At 42.2% G+C, this 21,693-nt stretch overlaps 5 protein-coding genes across 5 annotated transcripts in view; 4 read left to right on the top strand and 1 right to left on the bottom strand.

Annotated features, from left to right (window-relative positions):
- The window catches only part of LOC131218661 (serpin-ZX-like), a 29,254-nt gene extending 15,604 nt beyond the window's left edge, over nt 1-13,650 (top strand). The window contains exon 2 of the mRNA XM_058213334.1: nt 12,323-13,650. Within this exon, the coding sequence (XP_058069317.1) occupies nt 12,323-13,114 (792 nt within the window). The 3' untranslated portion in view covers nt 13,115-13,650. The remainder of the gene's footprint in view (nt 1-12,322) is intronic.
- Nucleotides 4,862-5,801, bottom strand: LOC131218662 (uncharacterized). The gene is made up of 2 exons (XM_058213335.1): nt 5,424-5,801; nt 4,862-5,121 (listed from the first exon to the last, which is right to left on the bottom strand). The coding sequence occupies exons 1-2, from the start codon at nt 5,788-5,790 to the stop codon at nt 5,087-5,089; spliced, it is 402 nt and encodes a 133-aa protein (XP_058069318.1). The 5' UTR covers nt 5,791-5,801; the 3' UTR covers nt 4,862-5,086.
- Nucleotides 7,306-11,039, top strand: LOC131218658 (serpin-ZX-like). Its single transcript, XM_058213329.1, has 2 exons — nt 7,306-9,177; nt 10,185-11,039. Exons 1-2 carry the CDS (start codon nt 8,740-8,742, stop codon nt 10,977-10,979), a joined length of 1,233 nt encoding a protein of 410 aa, XP_058069312.1. The 5' UTR covers nt 7,306-8,739; the 3' UTR covers nt 10,980-11,039.
- A 3,690-nt stretch (nt 13,651-17,340) lies between the features above and the next one.
- On the top strand, nt 17,341-20,218 carry LOC131218660 (serpin-ZX-like). The gene is made up of 2 exons (XM_058213332.1): nt 17,341-18,124; nt 19,265-20,218. Exons 1-2 carry the CDS (start codon nt 17,687-17,689, stop codon nt 20,045-20,047), a joined length of 1,221 nt encoding a protein of 406 aa, XP_058069315.1. The 5' UTR covers nt 17,341-17,686; the 3' UTR covers nt 20,048-20,218.
- Nucleotides 20,219-21,062: 844 nt separating this feature from the next.
- LOC131219132 (serpin-ZXA-like) lies at nt 21,063-21,647 on the top strand. Its single transcript, XM_058214133.1, has 2 exons — nt 21,063-21,276; nt 21,394-21,647. Exons 1-2 carry the CDS (start codon nt 21,063-21,065, stop codon nt 21,645-21,647), a joined length of 468 nt encoding a protein of 155 aa, XP_058070116.1.
- The last annotated feature ends 46 nt before the right edge of the window (nt 21,648-21,693 follow it).

Here is a 21,693-nt window from a genome sequence, read left to right as displayed (position 1 = left end):
CACCATCTGCATGCCCTAAACTTATTCACCTGCAAGTAAATGCTATTCAACTGTTTGTGTGGGTCTATGTGTGTATGCCATCCAACCTGCGCCATGATAATGATATCCCTAAAAAATCACATCTATACAATCATTAGGTGGGTCGCACCATAGCAGACAACCAACATGAGGGTTGGGTCATTCCACTTTCTTGGTGGGTTGACCCTTCTAGATGAGTTGGATTCCACACAACAATATGTGGCCCCCACAAAATAGAGTTGTATAATAAGCTTATTCTACAATGTTGTAGAGGATCTAGCCAGGCAGTATTATGCGAAACAATCAAGTGCACAATGTCCATACATGAGGCATATACAATTACATGTATGAGATCTGAACTGTCCATCTATTGTGCACTACCATGGATAATCTAGAAATCAATGGGAGGATCTGTGCATTGAACTTTGACCCTATTTAGGCTGTTTTTCTTCCATCCACCCATTTGTAATCCTCAAGATTAGTCCGATCAGTTGCCAGGATCACCCGACTGGTGTGATTTTTGGGGAAAGCTCCATCCATTTCAGGGCTTAATAGGTGAAAGGTTAAGATCTCATAGATGCATACCAAGTCATGAATGTTTGATAACTAACTTAAAGATGGTATTGGTAGAGAATTGAATCCCTCTACAAAGAAATCAATAGTTTTACCTGGCTTGAAACTCAGCTGTCTCAACTCAACTCAGTGAGATTCTGAATCAAGTCAATTACAAATTCACACTTTCAAACTTGACGAGACTCATCGAGTCGGTTAGCTGATAGGATCGACTAAAACCAGATAAATCAATTCAATGGATGTGTTGAGAGATTCCAGTAAATCAAAGATTCAATCAAGTTCTTACATCGAACTAACCCAACTGGACACGAAGTTCATTTGAGCTATAGACGGTGCGAGTAGAAAGAAACACAAGTAATCAACTAACATTCGAAGCATTTCTTATGAGTTGGGTCTTTGATAGGAAGGTTTTTCCCAGCTTAGAAGTTGCAGTCTGAGCTGGGGATGGTTAGCAAGTTGCCATTATCAGACATGTAGAAATAATTTTAGTTGATCCTAATAACCAAATCTGCTACATGAAGGAAGTGCCTCACATTGAGCTTGAATGATAGAAAGAATTAGTTATTTAATGGTGTGATATGAACCAGTGGAAACTGTTCAATTGGCGCACATGCCCGTAGCTCCTGACCATCCAATTGATGGGCCACTAACCAAAGTCACGTTGACTGAATGATCCTAGCCATTTGATCAGTGGACCTTCTACCATAAACTCATAAACTCTCCTTACTGTCCAAAACCAGGCCATTAACCAGACAGGAAGGACAGTCCAGGAGGGAAGGCACAATTGGATGGACTTGAATTGCATAGTGTAGCACATAGCACCATGGTCATTACTGTGTGCTGTTGGAAATGCTCTATTGAATCCACCATCATGTATGTCTTTTATCCACGCTGTCCATTTTGTCAGCTCATTTTAGGGCATGAGCTCAAAAATGAGGCAGATCGAAATCTCAGGTGGACCACACCACAGGAAACAGTGGTGATTGAATGCCCACTAGTAAAAACTATTCCTAGAACCCAATGTAATGTTTTGGATCAAGTTGATGCTTGTGTTTTTCCTTCATCTAGGTCTGTGCGACCTAATTAATAGGTTGGATGGCAAATAAACATCACAGTGGACCGTAGGAAATTTTTAATGATGGGCATTCACTCACCACTATTTCATGTTGTTTACACCTGACCTAACATCGTCAGATCTGATGGCCAATGCAAAAGGCCATAGTCTACGTAATGACTTGAGAGAGTGCATGCGATTGAATGGTTAGGTGGTAGTGGCATGCTCCAAGACGTTCAGTTCAATTCAAGCTGCATTTGGCTTTGGCATGCCCGGCATGTACACATCACATGAATGACTGAATTTGAGCCAAACACCTATGGTATGGTCCACCTTAGATTTGGATCTGCCTCATTTTTGAGTTCATGCCCTAGAAGGAGTAGGTAAAATGGATGAGCGGTGTGAACAAAACACGTCACGGGGGGGCCTGCAGAGCTTTACCAGCAGCACACATTACCGACGCCAGTGCTGTGTGCTATGAAAACTGAGAGATGCAGAAGATTTTCTGTGTATTTGAGACAACCCAATGGGGTTGAATATATAAAGATTACAACCATCTATACAAGGAAAGAAGTAAACGCAGTATCTCCTATCTATAGAAATAAGATATACAAGGTAACAAGATATACAAGGTATGTGAGGTGTCTAACATCCCCCCTCAAACTAATGCTGGTCATCGACAAGTAATAGTTTGCCAACAAGAAACGAGTGACGTGCAGACGTGAGGGATTTGGTGAGAATGTCAGCAATCTGATCACGGGATGCCACATGTAGAAGAGAAATGAGCCCAGACTGAAATTTCTCACGAATAAAGTGACAGTCAACCTCAATATGCTTCGTTCGTTCATGAAAAACTGGGTTAGAGGTAATCTGAATGGCACTGAGATTATCGACATGGAGTGGAGTAGGATTCGATAGAGGAATGCTCAAGTCTGAAATAAGTCCACGTAACCAGACAAGCTCACTACACGCAGCGGACATCGCCCGATACTCGGCTTCTGTACTCGATTTGGAAATAGTGGGCTGCTTCTTACACTTCCAAGAGATGAGAGAAGTGCCGAGAAAAACACAGTAGCCAGTGATAGATCTTCGCGTGAGAGCGCATCTGGCCCAATCAGCATCCGAATAAGCACGAAGGTCTAAAGTCGCCGTGGAGGAGAAGAACAGAGGTCGATCTAGAGTTCCACGAAGGTACCGTAGGATGCGCAACACCGCAGTCATATGAAGAGTCCGAGGAGCAGAAACAAACTGACTGACGACTTGGACAGCGTAGGCAATATCAGGGCGAGTCATAGTTAAGTAAACCAGACTCCCAACCAAACGACGGTATAAATCGGGCTGTGTAAGTAGATCACCATCATCACGACCATAGTGAACGTTAAGTTCTAAAGGAGTCTGAACCATCTTTTGATCCGTCAGTGATGCTAAGGTGAGAAGATCCTTAATATATTTACGCTGGCTGACCAAAATCTCACGGTTGGAACGTGAAAATTCAAGTCCAAGAAAATATGTAAGATGGCCGAGGTCTTTCATCTTGAATGATGATTGCAGAACTTCCTTTAAAGCCGAAATGCCTGTAGCATCGCTACCAGTCAGTAGGAGGTCATCAACATAAACCAGAACAATAACAATCCCATGAGCAGTGGTGCGCAAAAATAAGGATGGGTCATGACCACTTTGAGTAAAGCCAGCACCCGTAACCACATTGTGAAAGCGTTGGAACCATGCCCGCAGTGCCTGTTTGAGGCCGTACAAGGCTTTCTTTAGGCGGCATACCTTATTGTCAGGAATTAAAGAGCCAGGAGGAGGTTTCAAATATACGGTTTCTTGGAGGTCTCCATGAAGAAAGGCATTTTTCACATCCATCTGAGAGAGTGGCCATGAGCGAACAGAAGATATAGCCAGAAGAGTACGAACAGTTTTCATCTTGGCCGCAGGAGCGAAAGTCTCATCGTAATCAATTTCGTATTCCTGTTTGTATCCCTGAGCGACAAGTCGAGCCTTGTATCGATTCAATGATCCATCAGATTTGAGCTTTACAGAATAAATCCATTTGCTACCAATTAGCTGTTGGTCAGTGGGTCGAGGGACAACCTCCCACGTATGGTTATCATCCAATGCCACAAGTTCTTCTACCATAGCCTTCTTCCAACAATCATGAGTGGCTGCCTGAGAATATGAAGTAGGAATAGAGACGGTATCCAGAGTAGAATTCATGGCAGACATAGAGCATATCAAGCGATCAGGCGCTCGATGTTCACGAGCAGAACGACGTATCGAGGTAGGTTCAGGATCCGCAACAGGTATAGTAGGTTCGGGTTGAGTAATAGGTGGTGGATCTGTACGTGGTCGACGTGAGTATACCTGCAATGGACGAGGGAGAGTACTCGAGGCAAACGGAATTTCAGGAAAGGTGGTTAGACCAGAAGAGTTGAGAGTGTGCGGAGGAGGAAGAGATGAATGAAAGGCAAAATGTTCAAGAAAAACAACATGTCGTGAAACCCAAACACGACGAGAAACATGATCATAACATCGAAAACCTTTTTGAGTTTCCCCAAATCCCAAGTACATACATTTGACCGATTTTGGAGATAGTTTATTACGTTCACGTGAAGCCAGGTGAACATAACAAATACAACCAAACACACGGAGTGTGGAATATGCAGGAGGTAAGCCGGTGAGAACAAAGTAGGGAGATTTACCAATCAGAACTTTGGTTGGCATCCGGTTAATTAAGTAGATTGAATGTAACATGGCTTTCGCCCAGAAAGAACGAGGAACACTCAAAGCTGTCATCAGAGTGTTGGCAGTTTCAACAATATGACGATTTTTCCGTTCAGCCACCCCATTTTGTTGTGGAGTATCAGAACAGGCGGTCTGATGAATAATCCCATGACCTTGAAGAAAGGTACGAAAATCGGTTGAGAGATATTCCCCCCTGAGTCAGAGCGGAGAGTTTAAACTGGAACCCGAAACTGAGTTTCCACTATAGAGTGAAATAACTTGAATTTTTCAAAAACCTGTGACTTTGATTGCAGAAAGTAAATCCAAGTGTACCGTGTAAAATCATCAATGAATATAACATAGTATCGTAACCCAGAGAGGGACATAATTGGTGATGGACCTCAGACATCTGTATGCACAAGTTCAAACATAGAAGATGTTTTCGTAGTACTTAAAGAAAAGGGAATACACTTACTTTTTGAAAGACAACAGGAAGAACAAGAATAATCCAAATCATTTTTATTAAAAGAAATATTCCCTAACATGCCAGATGAAATTAACTGAAGTAACCGATCCGAATGTGGATGACCCAGGCGAAAGTGCCACAGTTTCCATATTTTATTTGCTGAAGTAATATCTGATGAAGATGGAGAAAAGAAACAACGAGCCGGGGTGACAGAAGGATCAAAATCAAGCACGTACAGACGACCATGCCGCCTACCCTTCCCAAGTACCTTCCCCGTTGCCAGATCCTGCACAAAGCAACAGTTGGGAAGAAATATGACTAAGCAGTTATTGGAAGTGAGTTGACCAACTGAAATTAAATTGGAGGAGATGTTAGGGACATGAAACACATCACGAAGAGTGAACTGGCGATGGGCAGAAGGAGAGAAAGTCAATGATCCAATGGACTGAATAGGTAATCTAGTGCCATCTGCAGTAGAAATAGCCTGATTGCCGGTATAGGGACGAATGTCACGAAGATGGGATACATCACCGGTCATATGATTGGAAGCACCCGAATCGAAGAACCATGTAAAAGATGGGGATATACCTGACATACCGGCGGCAGAAAGGGCCTGAACAATTTGTTGGAGCATCGCAGGAGTCAATGGAGATGAAAGACCTTTAGCAGAAGTAGTAGATGCAGACTCACTAACAGATGTCTCGGAAGAAATAGTGGCAGCCGTAGTAGAAAGAGCACGACCACAGCCACGACCACGGCCACCACGTCCATGGCCGAAAGAAGATGCATAAGCTCGCGTATGGCAGTCCTGAATACCATGACCAGTCCGTCGACAATAAGCACACCATTCCTTGCATTGAGCGACAACATGTCCCACCTTGTTGCACCCGCGACAAGTCAAGGGAGAGGAACCAGAACCACGTGTTGGTGGAGTTGTGGACACAGCAAGCACCATATCAGATGAGCCCGGAGTTGAGAGAACTTTCAGTCATTGTTCCTCAGTCAATAAATCATTAATAACCGAATTCAATGAAAGAGTAGTGCTACGGTTCAAGAGAGCATCCCGACAATGCTCAAATTTCGGACGTAGCTTCATAAGGAATTGACGAACTTGCGCACTCTCGCGCATAGTTTGGAATATTTTAAAGTCATAAGGAAATATTGGATCCATCATAGTCATCTCTGTCCAGATTGTGACAATTTTGGAGTAAAATGTTGAATACTGTCGTTACCCTGAGTAAGGGTAACAAGATCCTGTTCCAGACGGTATAACCGGGCCGCATTACTTTATTGATAAATCGACTGGAGATGTTCCCACATCGCCTTAGCAGTGCGATGAGGCGTGAGTCCAACAGCAATGGATCGAATCGAGAATTCAGGTAATAATCCGTCCATTGTTTATTTCCCAATTATCTAATTTGGCGGCATCTGTGGGGATAGTAACAGATTCATCCAGTAGTCCCCACAAACCACGACCTTTGAGGAAGTTCTTAAAATGGATGGCCCATAGAGAATAGTTGGTACCATCAAAACTACAACGTGGGGCTTCTGTACGTGATGAGTCCTTATCCATTGATTGATCTAAAGTAATGGAATACACAGAAGGGTTCAGAGAAAGTTTTAGATGTACCGTATAGCAAGGGATCTGGATCTGGATAGCAAGGGATCTGGATATAGATAAGCAGAGGTTGAATCTGGCCGAACAGGATCTGGACGAGCAGAGTGCGTTGGATCTGAACCTGGATTTGGACGAGCAGAGGCCGAGCAGGGGCTGCCGGACAAGCAAGGGCTGGTCGGACGAGCAGGGATGAGCAGAGGAGCACAGGGACAGAGGCGCAGAGGTGAGCAGAGGCGAGTGGGGACGACCGGACGACGCAGCAGCGTCGGACGAGCAGATCTGAAGCAGAAGGGTCGCAGGATGATACAATAGGGACAGCCGGACGACATAGGGGAGGTCGGATGAGCAGGAATAATGTCCGAACGCAGCAGGGATGGTCGGACGATGCCGCAGGGACGGTCGGACGGTGTGGTTTGGGCGGCCGGACGACGCAGGGGCGGTCGGATGAGCAGAGGCACTTGCCAGACGCAGCAGAGGTGATGAACAGACGACGCAGGGACAGTTTCGGATCAACCTGGCTCTGATACCATGAAAACTGAGAGATGCAGAAGATTTTCTGTGTATTTGAGACAACCCAATGGGGTTGAATATATAGAGATTACAACCATCTATACAAGGAAAGAAGTAAACGCAGTATCTCCTATCTATAGAAACAAGATATACAAGGTAACAAGATATACAAGGTATGTGAGGTGTCTAACATGCTACACCATGCAATCCGAGTCCATCTAGTGGGATAGTCCAGATAGATTGGCATGGACACTAGTTGGAGGCAATCCCTTTTTTAGGTTATCTAGACAGGATCTCCTAGACCGGAAGGAGATTCGAACTGTTGGATCTTTCATCTTTGGCTTTCTCTCTTGAATGCAATCCTTGAATATCCAAATGGCACTGAAAGTCTATGCGGAAGAGTGGGACCTTAGGATCTGACAGTCTACACGATATGGGACCTCCACAAAGCCAAGGATGAACGGTCCAGGTATAGCAGTCTACGTAACCACTACTAGAATAGATGGGTCTAATCACCCCTCTAATTCTATAGTATAAATGGCTGCGAATTATGATTTATGGCTTAGATTGTTTAAGAGACAAGCTAGATGGACAATATTATTATCTCAATTGGGAGTTTGGATGAAATCAGAGATTATCTCGTCTTATCCTTATCTCCTCATCTAAACCTTGTGGAACCCACCCACTAATAATTGCCCACAAGTGGGCCCCACAGGTCTATGTCCAACAAACCCAACCCCACATTTGCAGGCCATTGATCAAAGAGTAGGATCCTTCAATCTAGGGAAGTATCCAGGGAAGCCAATCTATGGTGGGGCCCATCATGTCAATGGTCTGAACCAGCAAACCAAACATTTGCTCAGCTTGCATTTTAAATTCTTTTTATTTGGCTTTGAAGCCGTAGATAGAAACAATGCTGATATTGTTAATTAACATTTGGCGTGAATAACAATACATCCACATCCTAAAATGGGTATCAAACACTCTTAAAACTTCGATCACATCACCTGAATTTCATACCAGTCATTGGTGACATAAATTAGAGAATGTAATCCCACCGTTCATCCTGCAGGCCCCACCTTGGATGAACCACTGCCCGAAGATCATGCTGTTCGGATGATCCTAACCATCCAATCATTTACAAGGTGTTTATCAGATTATTGGGGTCGTCCAGTCAGTGCTGACAGGTAATGGATATGGACCCGTCGGGCCCACTCGTGAGCAACCACTATTGTGTGGGTCCCATATGATTTTTTCCTTAAAGTAATCTCTCTTTCCTACCATATCCTCTTGATTCCTTCCATTATAAAATAGGAGACATTCCTCCTAACTTAATCTAAATGGGGAGAATATCCAAAAAGAATAAAAAGGAAAAATACCTATTGCTAATTAGTCCAGCCTTTAGATGATCAAAATCATTGATTGTAGTCCGTGGGCCATCTTAACCATATAATCAGACTGGTGATCAAATCCTCCCCACTCCCTTGGTGGTTAGGCGGACCATTGGACGTTGACCGCCCATCTTCAGCTTTGTGCGAAGGTCCCAAGATCATGTAGATACCATCAAATCCCGCGGGCCCACCCATCTAGGCCGATCAATAAGAGAACTGCTATGATAAATTCAGGCAAAACCAAGGGCAGTTTGTAAGGCTTCCCCTATTCATTAGGAACTGTAAGCCGGCCAACTCCCAACTGTCTTATTAGCTGGTAATTCAGCTTCTGAAAATTTCATCTCTCTACCAAAATAAGCCTCTGGACAGAGCTCAAACTTCTCCCATGGCTTCTCCTCAGCCTCTGTTCATAGCTCAAACTTCTCTAATGGCTTCTCCTCAGCCAGCCAGCAATCTCAACACTGATTTCTGTCTGCAAATTGCAAAACGTGTCGGACTCAAGGAGATTGAAAAAGGGTTGAATTATGTGTTCTCTCCACTATCTGTCCATGTCGTCTTGAGCATGATCGCCGCTGGCTCGAAAGGACATACATTGGAACAGATGCTTCAATTCCTGAAATCTGAAAGCATTGAGGAACTCAACTCGCTGTCTTCTCGACTTGTTCATCTCATATCCGCCGAAGGAGCTGGCATCGGTGGACCCCATCTATCCTTTGCTAATAGCGTATGGGTCGAGCAATCATTTTCTTTGAAACCCGCCTTCAGAGATATTGTTAATTCCATTCACAAAGCGGAAGCAAGGGCGGTTGATTTTCAAACGAAGGTGCGTAATTTTCACTTCTGTTTTACTGCTTTTCCATTTCACATGATCAACTGCTTTCTGAATCATGTTTCTCAATGATGATGCAGTGCTAGATGCCCCACTAGAATTTCAAAATATCTTAGTACAATCAATGTTAGAATAGATTAAGATATTTCCTTACTTGTTAAAGATGTGTATATGAGATCTTAACAGATATCCCATCTTTTTTAACCTCAGTGAAATAAATAAGTTACAGTTTCCACAATTTAGTCTCTTATGATTTAATGATCAAACAGCTGGGAAAAGGGGGCCCATTTCCTTGAATTCTAAGAAGGTGAAAGGATTAAGTGGGACCCACTTCTAATGGCCGATTGATCTTTGATTTATTCTGATAGAATTCTTATTCTGGATCATTTCTTGCAATGTAGGTGAACAATCTCGTATTAGAAACTTGTGACCATGGTGGATCCCATGACATGCATCCTACCCATGAGGCATCCCTGATGGCACAATATCAATTGGTGCATGATATGCGGTCCAAAATACAATTCGACCATGATCACCATCCATGTCGAATGAACAGCTATTCATCTTCCATCTTCTGTTTTCTGAATTTTACACCACCAGTCAGTACCATCCTTGAAAAACTTGAAAATCCGACTCAATATCCAGCTAGCTTGGTTGAGGCCATGAGTTCGAATCACACCATCAACACTTTTTTTAATTTGAATCTTGATTTGAGTGACTCGGTTCAAGTTATGGCAGGTCCTGTTGAGTCAACCGAGTAGGCAGCTGACTCAACGAGTTAAGCAGATCAAGTCAAACTCCTCAGCAAGTTTCATAGTGACTTGGATCGATTTCCAATTGAGTTGAGTTGAGTTGGCTCAGTTGAGTTCAACTCAAGTCACCAAGTTTTAGAACTATGGTTAGAACAAAGAATTTTCGCACACTGAGAAAACAGAGTTTGTGAAAATTAGTGCCATCCATGATGATACTGATGATGAATGAGTATTATGATGTTGATGAAGGGTGATGAAGTGAGAAAGGAAGTGAACGCATGGGCTGAAGAGGCGACCCGTGGGCTTATCGCAGAGCTTCTTCCATCTGGGTCTATTGATGATTCCACCATACTTGTTCTTGCAAATGCACTCTACTTCAAGGGAGCTTGGAACAAGAAGTTCAAAGCATCAAAAACCATTCAAAGGGAATTCTACCTCCTTGACGGAAATAGTGTCCAAGTAGCCTTCATGACCAGCAAGATGAAGCAATTTGTATGCTTGTTTGACGGATTCAAAGTCCTTAAACTCCCTTACCAGAGAGGCCAAGACGAGAGGCAGTTCGCAATGTATTTCTTCCTCCCCGATGAGAGGAATGGGCTGAAAGATCTAGTACAAAATTTGAGCTTGGACCCCAAGTTCTTGGATCTGTATACAAGGCTCAGGGAAGTCGAAGTCCGTGAGTTTAGAGTCCCGAGGTTCAAGATCTCATTTGGGTTTGAAGCATCGGAGATCATGAAGGAAATGGGACTGGTTTTACCCTTCTCGGATCGAGGGGAGCTTGATGAGATGGTAGAATACGTGCAGAATTATGAAGTGATCTGCGTCTCCAATGTGTTCCACAAGGCTTGCATCGAGGTTACTGAGGAAGGGACCGAAGCCACTGCAGCGACAGCAGGCCAGCTAAGGAAGTCGTGTTTGTCTATAGATTTGAGGCCCATCGACTTTGTAGCGGATCACCCGTTCATGTTCATGATCAGAGAAGAGGTTAGTGGGGCCATATTGTTCATCGGGAACGTGATAAATCCGTCATTGGTTGCATCCTAACCGATCATTAGGAACATTTCTATATATCAGGAGGCTGGAAATAAATAAAGATTCGAGCACCATACGCAATCTCAAGAACTGTGATTTTGTCATTGATCTGTAAGTCAATCAAAGTGTTTCTAATGATGATCAGACCAACTGCAATTCCATGCAATTCAAGCTGGATCGAAGCGATATTTGATTTGAATTTCGTGGGCAAATGCAATTCAATTCAACTGAATGCCCGAACATGGCCTTAGCTCAGAAAAGTTGAATGTAGGCAAGAGCATTTGAGGTACACATTTTCATTTGGATTGTGGATTTTAAAGAGTTAAAAGATAACTTTGAGTTCTGGTTTTGCAATTGGTTTGGATGTAATGGGGTGGGCCTCATGTTTAGAGGCTTTTTTTATTTTGTAATGAAATCTTTTTCCTTTGTCTTGGGTTTCAATGTTGTAATTCACCATAGATCTCCTACTTTGCCTTTTTTTTTTTATTATTTTATTTTAAATTTTAATTTTTAAATTAGAATAAAATATCATTACCTTCATAAAAAAACAAACAAACAAAGAAATTCAGATTGTTCCCTTAAAATGCATTAAAAAATGTTCGAAGATGGAGAGGCTGTGATTGTTCCAAACTTGTGGATATCAATTACTTACTCGAGGAGTTGGATTTCAGTGGATTAAGAGAATTTTCAAAAAAAATGATTGTTTTAAACTTGCCTTTCATATGAAAAATCATTTTTTCAACCCTGTTTCAATTTTTGAAGGTGTTTTATTCTCATCTTCGCTGAAGAACTCATACTATCATATTTCAATGATCCAACTGCTCTCCGAATGCACATGCTCTATACTAGTAATGGTGGAGATGGTGACGATCAAGGTGTGGCCCATCGCAATGTGATCATGGCAACAACATAAATTACAATGTATGCTGACCCTTAAAACACCGCTACATGATTTGTATACTACACTAATCGTATAACATAATTCAAGAAGACAATTTTCTAAACATCTCAGATCTCACCCACTCAGAAGAATAAGGACCTTTCATCCATTGGATCCCACTATGGACATGTCATAGCCTAAAAATCAAAGACTCCAATGTGGACCATCGCAGACCATTTTCAGTCATCCATTACGCGATCAGTGATCAGATGTTAAAACCTTCTTAGGATTAGAAACTTTTGGTGATGCCACATCCCTAGAAAGGCCCACCTGACAGTTGGTCCAGACCATGTTCACATCCCAAACATTGATAATCAAGGCAAATTTCCTGACCTGCAGAAGATCATTCATGCTTCTCTACAACAGTAATGCAGTTCTTTTCATTGATGTTGAGGTTGATGGTTGTGATTATTAGGCTGATAAAGTGGCCCACCAAGTGAATTCATGGATCAAAAGCTCAACAAACGGCCTAATCAAAGAGCTTCTTCCATCTGGATCTCTTGATAGGTCTACCATGCTTGTTCTTGCAAATGCAATCTACTTCAAAGGTGCCTGGAGTACGATGTTTGATGGGTCAAAGACCCAAGACAGAGATTTCTTCCTCCTCGATGGAAGCATCAGCCGAGCGGCCTTCATGGCAAGCAACAAGAAGAAGCACTTCCTCCACTCTTTCGACGGATTCAAAGTCCTCAAACTCCCTTACCAACATGGAAACACTGACAGACGATTCTCCATGTATTTCATTCTCCCACACAAGAGATACGGATTGCCAAACCTCATAAAGAATTTTGATCTCAACTCCGGCTTCTTGGGTCATCATCTTAAGCTCTGGGAAGTTGAAGCTGGCCGAGTTCAGCTCCCACGGTTCAAGATCTCATTTGGGTTGGAAGCTTCAGGGATTATAAAGGAATTGGGATTGTATTCACCTTTCTCAAAACAAGGCGGGCTTACAGAGATGGTAGACTATCAGGAACTCTTCGTCTCAAAGATATTCCACAAGTCATTTGTTGGAGTTAATGAGGAAGGGACTGAAGCCGCTGCTGCCACTGCCGCTCTTGTGGCATACAATTGTAGCAGTTCACGTCTACACCAGATGGACTTTGTAGCCGATCACCCATTCATGTTCATGATCAAAGAAGAGGTTAGTGGGGTTGTGTTATTCATTGGGAATGTGCTCAACCCCTCTTATAAGTTCTTGATTTGTTGATGCATCTTTTGCATGATGAAATGAAAACTTTCTGAAGTTATCCATTTTATTCAAAAAAACAAAAAACAAAAAAGAAGCCGTAAAGTAAGAGGTGTTGAAAAATTGTATGGGAAATAACCTCGAATGGAAAATAAAAGAAAACTGGAACCTCACACATGATCAATGCATCTGCAGAAGGAAGAAGATTTTGAATCTCTGCTGGGGTGAGGCATGAACAATGTCTGATCGTTTCTAGTCGGGCAATGATGGGCTGCTGGCCATTAGTAGATATCTGGTCGGGCTTGCGCGCACATATGAACTTGGATATAGCTTAGCACATTCATGAAGGATATATGAGTGGATTCTTATACATACACATTCTTTTCTCCATTCCCATCCAATGTGAGACTTACTTTTTTCACAAAGAAACAACAATCACTACACAAAAGACTAAAACCACAGATTTTTTTCTCCTCTTTTTTTTTTTTTTCAAAATTTTCTTTATTTTATTTGAAAAATTTTCAACAGGAAGCCACTGAATTCTAGTCTTACTAGCACCCTACAAACAATCTTAGACATTATTTTCCTCCTCAAAGCAAAACAACTCAATCATAGATCTTGTTGTTCCTCTTCCAAATCCCCCAAAGAATCCCAAAGAAAACAAGGGTCAAGATAGTGCCAATCCAACCTTTAAAAGGACTGGTGAACCATTCAAGCAGTTTGATCAAATCAAAGCATTACCCTGTCTGATTTTGCCTCCCGATACATGCGGACAATGCTTCTAGTTGTCCATTTCTATTGGATGGCTGGGAGCATCAGATGGGAAAGCTATTGGGGCATTTCCATCCTAAGATGGGGTCCACCAGATCAGAGGCTTAGGTTACAGGAAGGTTGGTCCCTCTGGTAGCATTTCTGGTTGAGAAAAATAAAAATAAAAATAAAAATCCACCATCTGCATGCCCTAAACTTATTCACCTACAAGTAAATGCCATTCAACTGTTTGTGTGGGTCCATGTGTGTATGCCATCCAACCTGCACATCCAGTGAGTCCCACCATGATAATGATATCCCTAAAAAATCACATCTATACAATCATTAGGTGGGTCGCACCATAGCAGACAGCCCACACGAGGGTTGGGTCATTCCACTTTCTTGGTGGGGTGACCCTTCTAGATGAGTTGGATTCCATACAACAATCTACGGCCCCCACAAAATAGAGTTGTAGAATAAGCTTATTCTACAATGTTGTAGAGGATCCAGCCAGGCAGTATTATGCAAAGCAATCAAGCACACAATGTCCATACATGAGGCATATACAATTACATGTATGAGATCTGAACTGTCCATCTATTGTCCCCTACATGGATAATCTAGAAATCAATGGGAGGATGTGCATTGAACTTTGAACCTATTTAGGCTGTTTTTCTTCCATCCACCCATTTGTAATCTTCAAGATTAGTCCGATCAGTAGCCAGGATCACCCGACCGGTGTGATTTTTGGGGAAAGCTCCATCCATTTCAGGGCCCAATAGGTGAAAGGTTAAGATCTCATAGATACATACCAAGTCATGAATGTTTGATAACTAACTTAAAGATGGTATTGGTAGAGAATTGAATCCCTCTACAAAGAAATCAATAGTTTTACCTGGCTTGAAACTCAGCTGTCTCAACTCAACTCAGTGAGATTCTGAATCAAGTCAATTACAAATTCACACTTTCAAACTCAACGAGACTCATCGAGTCGGTTAGCTGATGGGATCGACTAAAACCAGATAAATCAATTCAATGGATGTGTTGAGAGATTCCAGTAAATCAAAGATTCAATCAAGTTCTTACATCGAACTAACCCAACTGGACGTGAAGTTCATTTGAGCTATAGACGGTGCGAGTAGAAGGAAACACAAGTAATCAACTAACATTCGAAGCATTTCTTATGAGGTGGGTCTTTGATAGGAAGGTTTTTCCCAGCTTAGAAGTTGCAGTATCTTAGCTGGGGATGGTTAGCAAGTTGCCATTATCAGACATGTAGAAATAATTTTAGTTGATCCTAATAACCAAATCTGCTACATGAAGGAAGTGCCTCCCATTGAGCTTGAATGATAGGAAGAATTAGTTATCTAATGGTGTGATATGAACCAGTGGAAACTGTTCAATTGGTGCACATGCCCGTAGCTCCTGACCATCCAATTGATGGGCCACTAACCAAAGTCACATTGACTGGATGATCCTGGCCATTTGATCAGTGGACCTTCTACCATAAACTCATAAACTCTCCTTACTGTCCAATATCAGCTCATTAACCAGACAGGAAGGACAGTCCATGAGGGAAGGCACAATTCGATGGACTTGAATTGCAGTGTAGCACATAGCACCAAGGTCATTACTGTGTGCTGTTGGAAAAGCTTTATTGAACCCGCCATGATGTATGTCTTTTATCCACGCTGTCCATTTTGCCAGCTCATTTTAGGGCGTATGCTCAAAAATGAGGCAGATCGAAATCTCAGGTGGACCACACCACAGGAAACAGTGGTGATTGAATGCCCACTAGTAAAAACTATTCCTAGAACCCAATGTAATGTTTTGGATCAAGTTGATGCTTGTGTTTTTCCTTCATCTAGGTCTGCACGACCTAATTAATAGGTTGGATGGCAAACAAACATCACAGTGGACCGTAGGAAGTTTTTAATGATGGGCATTCACTCACCACTATTTCATGTTGTTTACACCTGACCTGACATCATCAGATCCAATGGCTAATGCAAAAGGCCGTAGTTTACGTAATGACATGAGAGAGGGTGCGATTGAATGGTTAGGTGGTAGTGGCATGCTCCAAGATGCTCAGTTCAATTCAAGCTGCATTTGGCTTTGGCATACTTGGCACGTACACATCACACGAATGACCAAATTTTAGCCAAACACCTATGGTGTGGTCCACCTTAGATTTGGATCTGCCTCATTTTTGAGTTCATGCCCTAGAAGGAGTAGGTAAAATGGATGGACGGTGTAAACAAAACACGTCATGGTGGGGGATATAGAGCTTTTCCAGCAGCACACATTACCGACACCAGTGCTGTGTGCTACACCATGCAATTCGAGTCCATCCAATTAGATAGTCCGGATAGATTGGCATGGACACTAGTTGGAGGCAGTCCCTTTTTTAGGTTATCTAGACAGGATCTCCTAGACCGGAAGGAGATTCGAACTATTGGATCTTTCGTCTTTGGCTTTCTCTCTCTTGAATGCAATCCTTGAATATCCTAATGGCGCTGAAAGTCTATGCGGAAGAGTGGGCCCCTAGGATCTGACGGTGTACATGATATGGGACCTCCACAAAGCCAAGGATGAATGGTCCAGGTCTAGCAATCCACGTAACTACTACTAGAATAGATGGGTCTAATCACCCTTCTAATTCTACAGTATAAATGGCATCAAATTATAATCTATGGCTTAGATTGTTTAAGGGACAAGCTAGATAGACAATATTATTCTCTCAATTGGGAGTTTTGGATGAGACCAGAGATTATCCCATCTTATCCTTATCTCCTCATCTAAACCTTGTGGGACCCACCCACTAATGATTGCCCACAAGTGGGCCCCACGGGCCTATGTCCAACAATCCCGACCCCACATTTGCAGGCCATTGATCAAAGAGTAGGATCCTTCAATCTGGGGAAGTATCCAGGGAAGCCAATCTATGGTGGGGTCCATCATATCAATGGTCTGAACCAGCAAACCAAACCTTTTCTCAGCTTGCATTTTAAATTCTTTTTATTTGGCTTTGAAGCCGTAGATAGAAACAATGCTGATATTGTTAATTAAAATTCGGCGTGAATTACAATACATCCACATCCTAAAATGGGTATCAAACACTCTTAAAACTTCGATCACATCACCTGAATTTCATAGTGGTCATTGGTGACATATATTACACAATGTAATCCCACCATTCATCCTGCAGGCCCCACCTTGGATGAACCACTACCGACGATTTTGTTGTTCAGATGATCCTAACCATCCAATCATTTACAAGGCGTTTTTCGGATTGTTGGGGTTGCTCAGTCAGTGCTGACAGTGTTGGATATGGACCCGTAGGGCCCACTTGTGAGCAACCACTAATATGTGGTCCCATATGATTTTTTCCTTAAGTAATCTCTCTTTCCTCCCATATCCTCGAGAAAGAATAAGAAGGAAAAATACCTATTGCCCATTAGGACAGCCTTTAGATGATCTAAACCATTGATTGCGGTCCGTGGGCCATCTGAACCATATAATCAGGCTGGTGATCAAATCCTCCCCACTCCCTTAGTGGTTAGGCAGACTGTTGGACGTTGACCGTCCATCTTCAGCTTTGTGCGAAGGTCCCAGATCATGCAGATACCATCAAATCCTGTGGGCCCACCCATATAGGCCGATCAATAAGAGAACTGCTATGATAATTTCAGGCAAAGCCAAGGGCAGTTTGTAAGGCTTCCTCTATTCATTAGGAAATGTAAGCCGGCCAACTCCCATCTGTCTTATTAGCTGGTAATTCAGCTTCTGAAAATTTCATCTCTCTACCAAAATAAGCCTCTGGACAGAGCTCAAACTTCTCCAATGGCTTCTCCTCACCCTCTGTTCATAGCTCAAACTTCTCTAATGGCTTCTCCTCAGCCAGCCAGCAATCTCAACACTGATTTCTGTCTGCAAATAGCAAAACGTGTCGGACTCAAGGAGATTAAAAAAGGGTTGAATTTCGTGTTCTCTCCGCTATCTGTCCATGTTGTCTTGAGCATGATCGCCGCTGGATCGAAAGGACATACATTAGAACAGATGCTTCAGTTCCTGAAATCTGAAAGCATTGAGGAAGTCAACTCACTCTCTTCTCGACTTGTTCATCTCATATCCGCAGAAGGAGCTGGCATCGGTGGACCCCGTCTATCCTTTGCTAATAGCGTATGGATCGAGCAATCATTTTCTTTGAAACCCGCCTTCAGAGATATTGTAAATTCCATTTACAAAGCAGAAGCAAGGGCGGTCAATTTTCGAATGAAGGTGCGTAATTTTCACTTCTGTTTTACTGCCTTTCGATTTCACATTATTAACTGCTCTTGTGAATCCTGCTTCTCAAAGATGATGCAGTGCCAAATACACTACTAGAATTTCAAAATATCTGAGTACAATCAATGTTAGAGTAGATCAGGTAATCGTATTACATTGTAATATTTCCTTATTTGTTAAAGATGTGTATCTGCTAAGATCTATTTCATCTTTTCTATATTTCTGTTATTCTCAATGAAATAAACAAGTTACAATTTTCACAATGTAGTCTGTTATGCTTTAACAATCAAACAGTTGAGCAAGTGAGTTTCACTTTCTCAAATTCTAAGAAGTTGAAAGGATTAAGTGAGACCTACTTCCAATGGCTGATTGATCTTTGATCTACTCTGATTGGATACACATACTGGATCATTTCTTGCAATGTAGATGAACAATCTGGTGTTAGAAACTTGTGAATTGTGACCATGGTGGACCCCATGACATGCATCCTACCCATGAGGTATCTCTGATGGCAGTATATCAATCGGTGCATGATATACGGTCCAAAATACCATTCGGTATATGCCATGCTTCTTCATTATGCCTAACTGGTTCAATCCATGATCACCATCCATGTCGAATGAACAGCTTTCATCTTCCATCTTCTGTTTTCTGAATTTTACACCAACGGTCAGTGCCGTAGTTTAAAAACTTGAAAATCCAATTCAACTTGATATCCAGCCAGCTTGGTTGAGGTCATGAGTTCAAATCAATCATCAGCACTTCAAAAAAAGTGTCTCGACTCGAGTCAACCAACTAGGCAAGCCAACTCAATGAGTCAAGCAGACCGAGTCAGACTCAGCAAGTTTCATAGTGACGAGGCTAGATTTCTAGTCGAGTTGACTCGGTTGAGTTCAACTCAAGTCACTGAGTTTTAGAACTGTGTTTGTAACAGAGAATTTTCGCACACTGAGAAAACCAAGGCAGTTTGCTAGTGTGTGAAAATCGGCGCCAGGTCCTTTTTTCCTCGGAAGACCCGAAATGTGAGTTTTGTTTAGAATGATATATATGATTCTTGGTTTTAAAAAAAATAAAAATAAAAATTGGTGCCGTCTGTGATGATGATAATGAATAAGTATTATGATGTTGAAGAAGGGTGATGAAGCAATAAAGGAAGTGAACACATGGGCCGAAAATGTGACTCATGGGCTTATCACAGAGATTCTTCCTTCGGGGCCTACTTATGAATCCACCGTACTTGTTCTTGCAAATGCACTCTACTTCAAAGGAGCTTGGAACGAGAAGTTCAACGCATCAGAAACTATTCAAAGGGAATTCTACCTGCTCGACGGAAATAGCGTCCAAGTAGACTTCATGACCAGCAAGATGAAGCAATTCGTATGCTCGTTCGACGGATTCAAAGTCCTTAAACTCCCTTACCAGAGAGGCCAAGACAAGAGGCAGTTTGCAATGTATTTCTTCCTCCCCGATGAGAGGGACGGGCTGCAAGATCTAGTACAAAATTTGAGTTTGGACCCCCAGTTCTTCGATCGGTATACAATGCTCTATGAAGTCAAAGTCGACGAGTTTAGAGTGCCGAGGTTCAAGATCTCATTTGGGTTCGAAGCGTCGGAGATCATGAAGGAAATGGGACTGGTTTTACCCTTCTCAGATCAAGCTGAGCTTGATGAGATGGTGGAATACGTGCAGAATCATGATGTGATCAGCGTCTCCGAGATCTTCCACAGGGCTTGCGTGGAGGTTAATGAGGAAGGGACTGAAGCTGCTGCAGCGACAGCAGCCCGGAAGGAGTTGCGTATGGCTATGACGCCCATCGACTTTGTAGCGGATCACCCATTCATGTTCATGATCAGAGAAGAGGTTAGTGGGGCCATATTGTTCAGCGGGAACATGATAAATCCCTCATTGATCGCTTGATTATCTCTGAACTGATCATTAGGAGCATTTCCATATATAGTTAGGCTGGAAATAAATATAGATTCGAGCACTATATGCAAGCTCAAGAACTGTTCTTTTGTCATTGATTTGTAAGTCAATGAAAGCAGGGTGACGCCATTTATTTCAAATGATGATCAGACCAACTACAATTCAAGTTGGATCGAAGTGATATTTGATTCAAATTTTGTGGGAAATGCAATTCAATTCAATTCAATTGAACTTCCAAACATGGCCCTAGTTCAGAAAAGTTGAATGTAGGCAAGAGCATTTGGGGTACACTTTTACATTTGTATTGTGAATTTTAAAGAGTTGAAAGATAATTTTGAGTTCTGGTTTTGCAATATCAGATTGGTCCCAGTTGGATGTAATGGGTTAGGCCTCATGTTTAGTGGCTTTTGTGTAATGTAATCTTTCCGCTTTGTATTGGGTTTCAATGATGTAATTTGCAATAGATCTCCTTCTTTGGCTTTCTTTCTAATAAAATATCATCACCTTTCAACCAAAATAAAAAATAAAAAATCAAATTGGTCCCTTAAAATAGATTACAAAAAATGTTTGAAGATGGAGAGGCTGTGATCTTCAAGTATTGGATTTCTATGGATTAAGAGAACTGTAGAAAAAATGATTGTTTTATACTCATTTTCCATATGAAAAATGATTTTTTTCAATCATGATTCAAAATTTGAAGCCATTTCACTCTTCTTTGTGGAAGAACTCTGAGCATTATGTTTCAACAATCCAACTGCACTCTGAATGCGCATGCACTATGCTAGTAATAGTGGAGAGGGTGAGGATCAATGCAAGCCTCCTAATCTGTGGAAGATCATTGGTGCTTCTCTACAACAGCAATGCAATTCTTTTCATTGATGTTGATGATGATGGTCATGATCACTAGGCTTATGAAGCAGCCCACCAAGTGAATTCATGGATTGAAAGCTCAACAAACAGCCTGATCAAAGAGCTTCTTCCATCTCAATCTCTTAATAGCTTTACCATGCTTGTTCTTGCAAATGCAATCTACTTCAAAGGTGCCTGGAGTTCGGCATTTGATGTGTCAAAGACCCAAGACAGTGCATTCTACCTCCTCGATGTAAGCATCGGCCGAGTGGCCTTCATGATGAGCAACAAGAAGAAGCACTTCCTCCACTGCGTCGATGGATTCAAAGTCCTCAAACTCCCTTACCAAGAAGGAAACACCAACAGTCAAAGTCCTCAAACTCCCTTACCAACAAGGAAGCACCGACAGTCAATTCTCCGTGTATTTCATCCTCCCACATTAGAGACGGATTGCCAAATCTCATAAAGAATTTTGATTTCGACTCCAGCTTCTTGGGTCATCATATCAAGCTCTGGGAAGTTGAAGCCCGGCAGGGTTCAACTCCCACGGTTCAAGATCTCATTTCGTTTCAAAGCTTCAGGGATTATGAAGGAATTGGGGTTATATTCACCTTACTCGGAACAAGGTGGGCTTACAGAGATGGTAGACTATCACGAACTGTCTCAGAGATATTCCACTAGTCATTTGTTGCAGTTAGTGAGGAAGGGACTGAAGCCGCTGCTTCCACCGCTGCTCGTGTGATATACAGTTGTAGCCGTTCACATCAACGTCAGTTGGATTTTGTAGC

This window comes from Magnolia sinica, chromosome 11 (genome assembly GCF_029962835.1).
Source record: "Magnolia sinica isolate HGM2019 chromosome 11, MsV1, whole genome shotgun sequence".
In the NCBI taxonomy this organism is placed as follows: domain Eukaryota; kingdom Viridiplantae; phylum Streptophyta; class Magnoliopsida; order Magnoliales; family Magnoliaceae; genus Magnolia; species Magnolia sinica.
This window is presented reverse-complemented; position numbering and strand designations above follow the sequence as displayed.

Bases quoted from the DNA above. Each gene is read 5' to 3' on its own strand.
- LOC131218662 (XM_058213335.1), bottom strand. From the start codon at position 5,790: ATGGTGCTTGCTGTGTCCACAACTCCACCAACACGTGGTTCTGGTTCC. The intron at 5,122-5,423 runs GTATATCCCCAT...TGCTTTGTGCAG, and splicing joins TTCTGCCGCCGGTATGTCAG to GATCTGGCAACGGGGAAGGT.
- LOC131218658 (XM_058213329.1), top strand. From the start codon at position 8,740: ATGGCTTCTCCTCAGCCTCTGTTCATAGCTCAAACTTCTCTAATGGCT. The intron at 9,178-10,184 runs GTGCGTAATTTT...ATGTTGATGAAG, and splicing joins CGGTTGATTTTCAAACGAAG to GGTGATGAAGTGAGAAAGGA.
- LOC131218660 (XM_058213332.1), top strand. From the start codon at position 17,687: ATGGCTTCTCCTCACCCTCTGTTCATAGCTCAAACTTCTCTAATGGCT. The intron at 18,125-19,264 runs GTGCGTAATTTT...ATGTTGAAGAAG, and splicing joins CGGTCAATTTTCGAATGAAG to GGTGATGAAGCAATAAAGGA.
- LOC131219132 (XM_058214133.1), top strand. From the start codon at position 21,063: ATGCTTGTTCTTGCAAATGCAATCTACTTCAAAGGTGCCTGGAGTTCG. The intron at 21,277-21,393 runs GTCCTCAAACTC...TTTCGACTCCAG, and splicing joins AGGAAACACCAACAGTCAAA to CTTCTTGGGTCATCATATCA.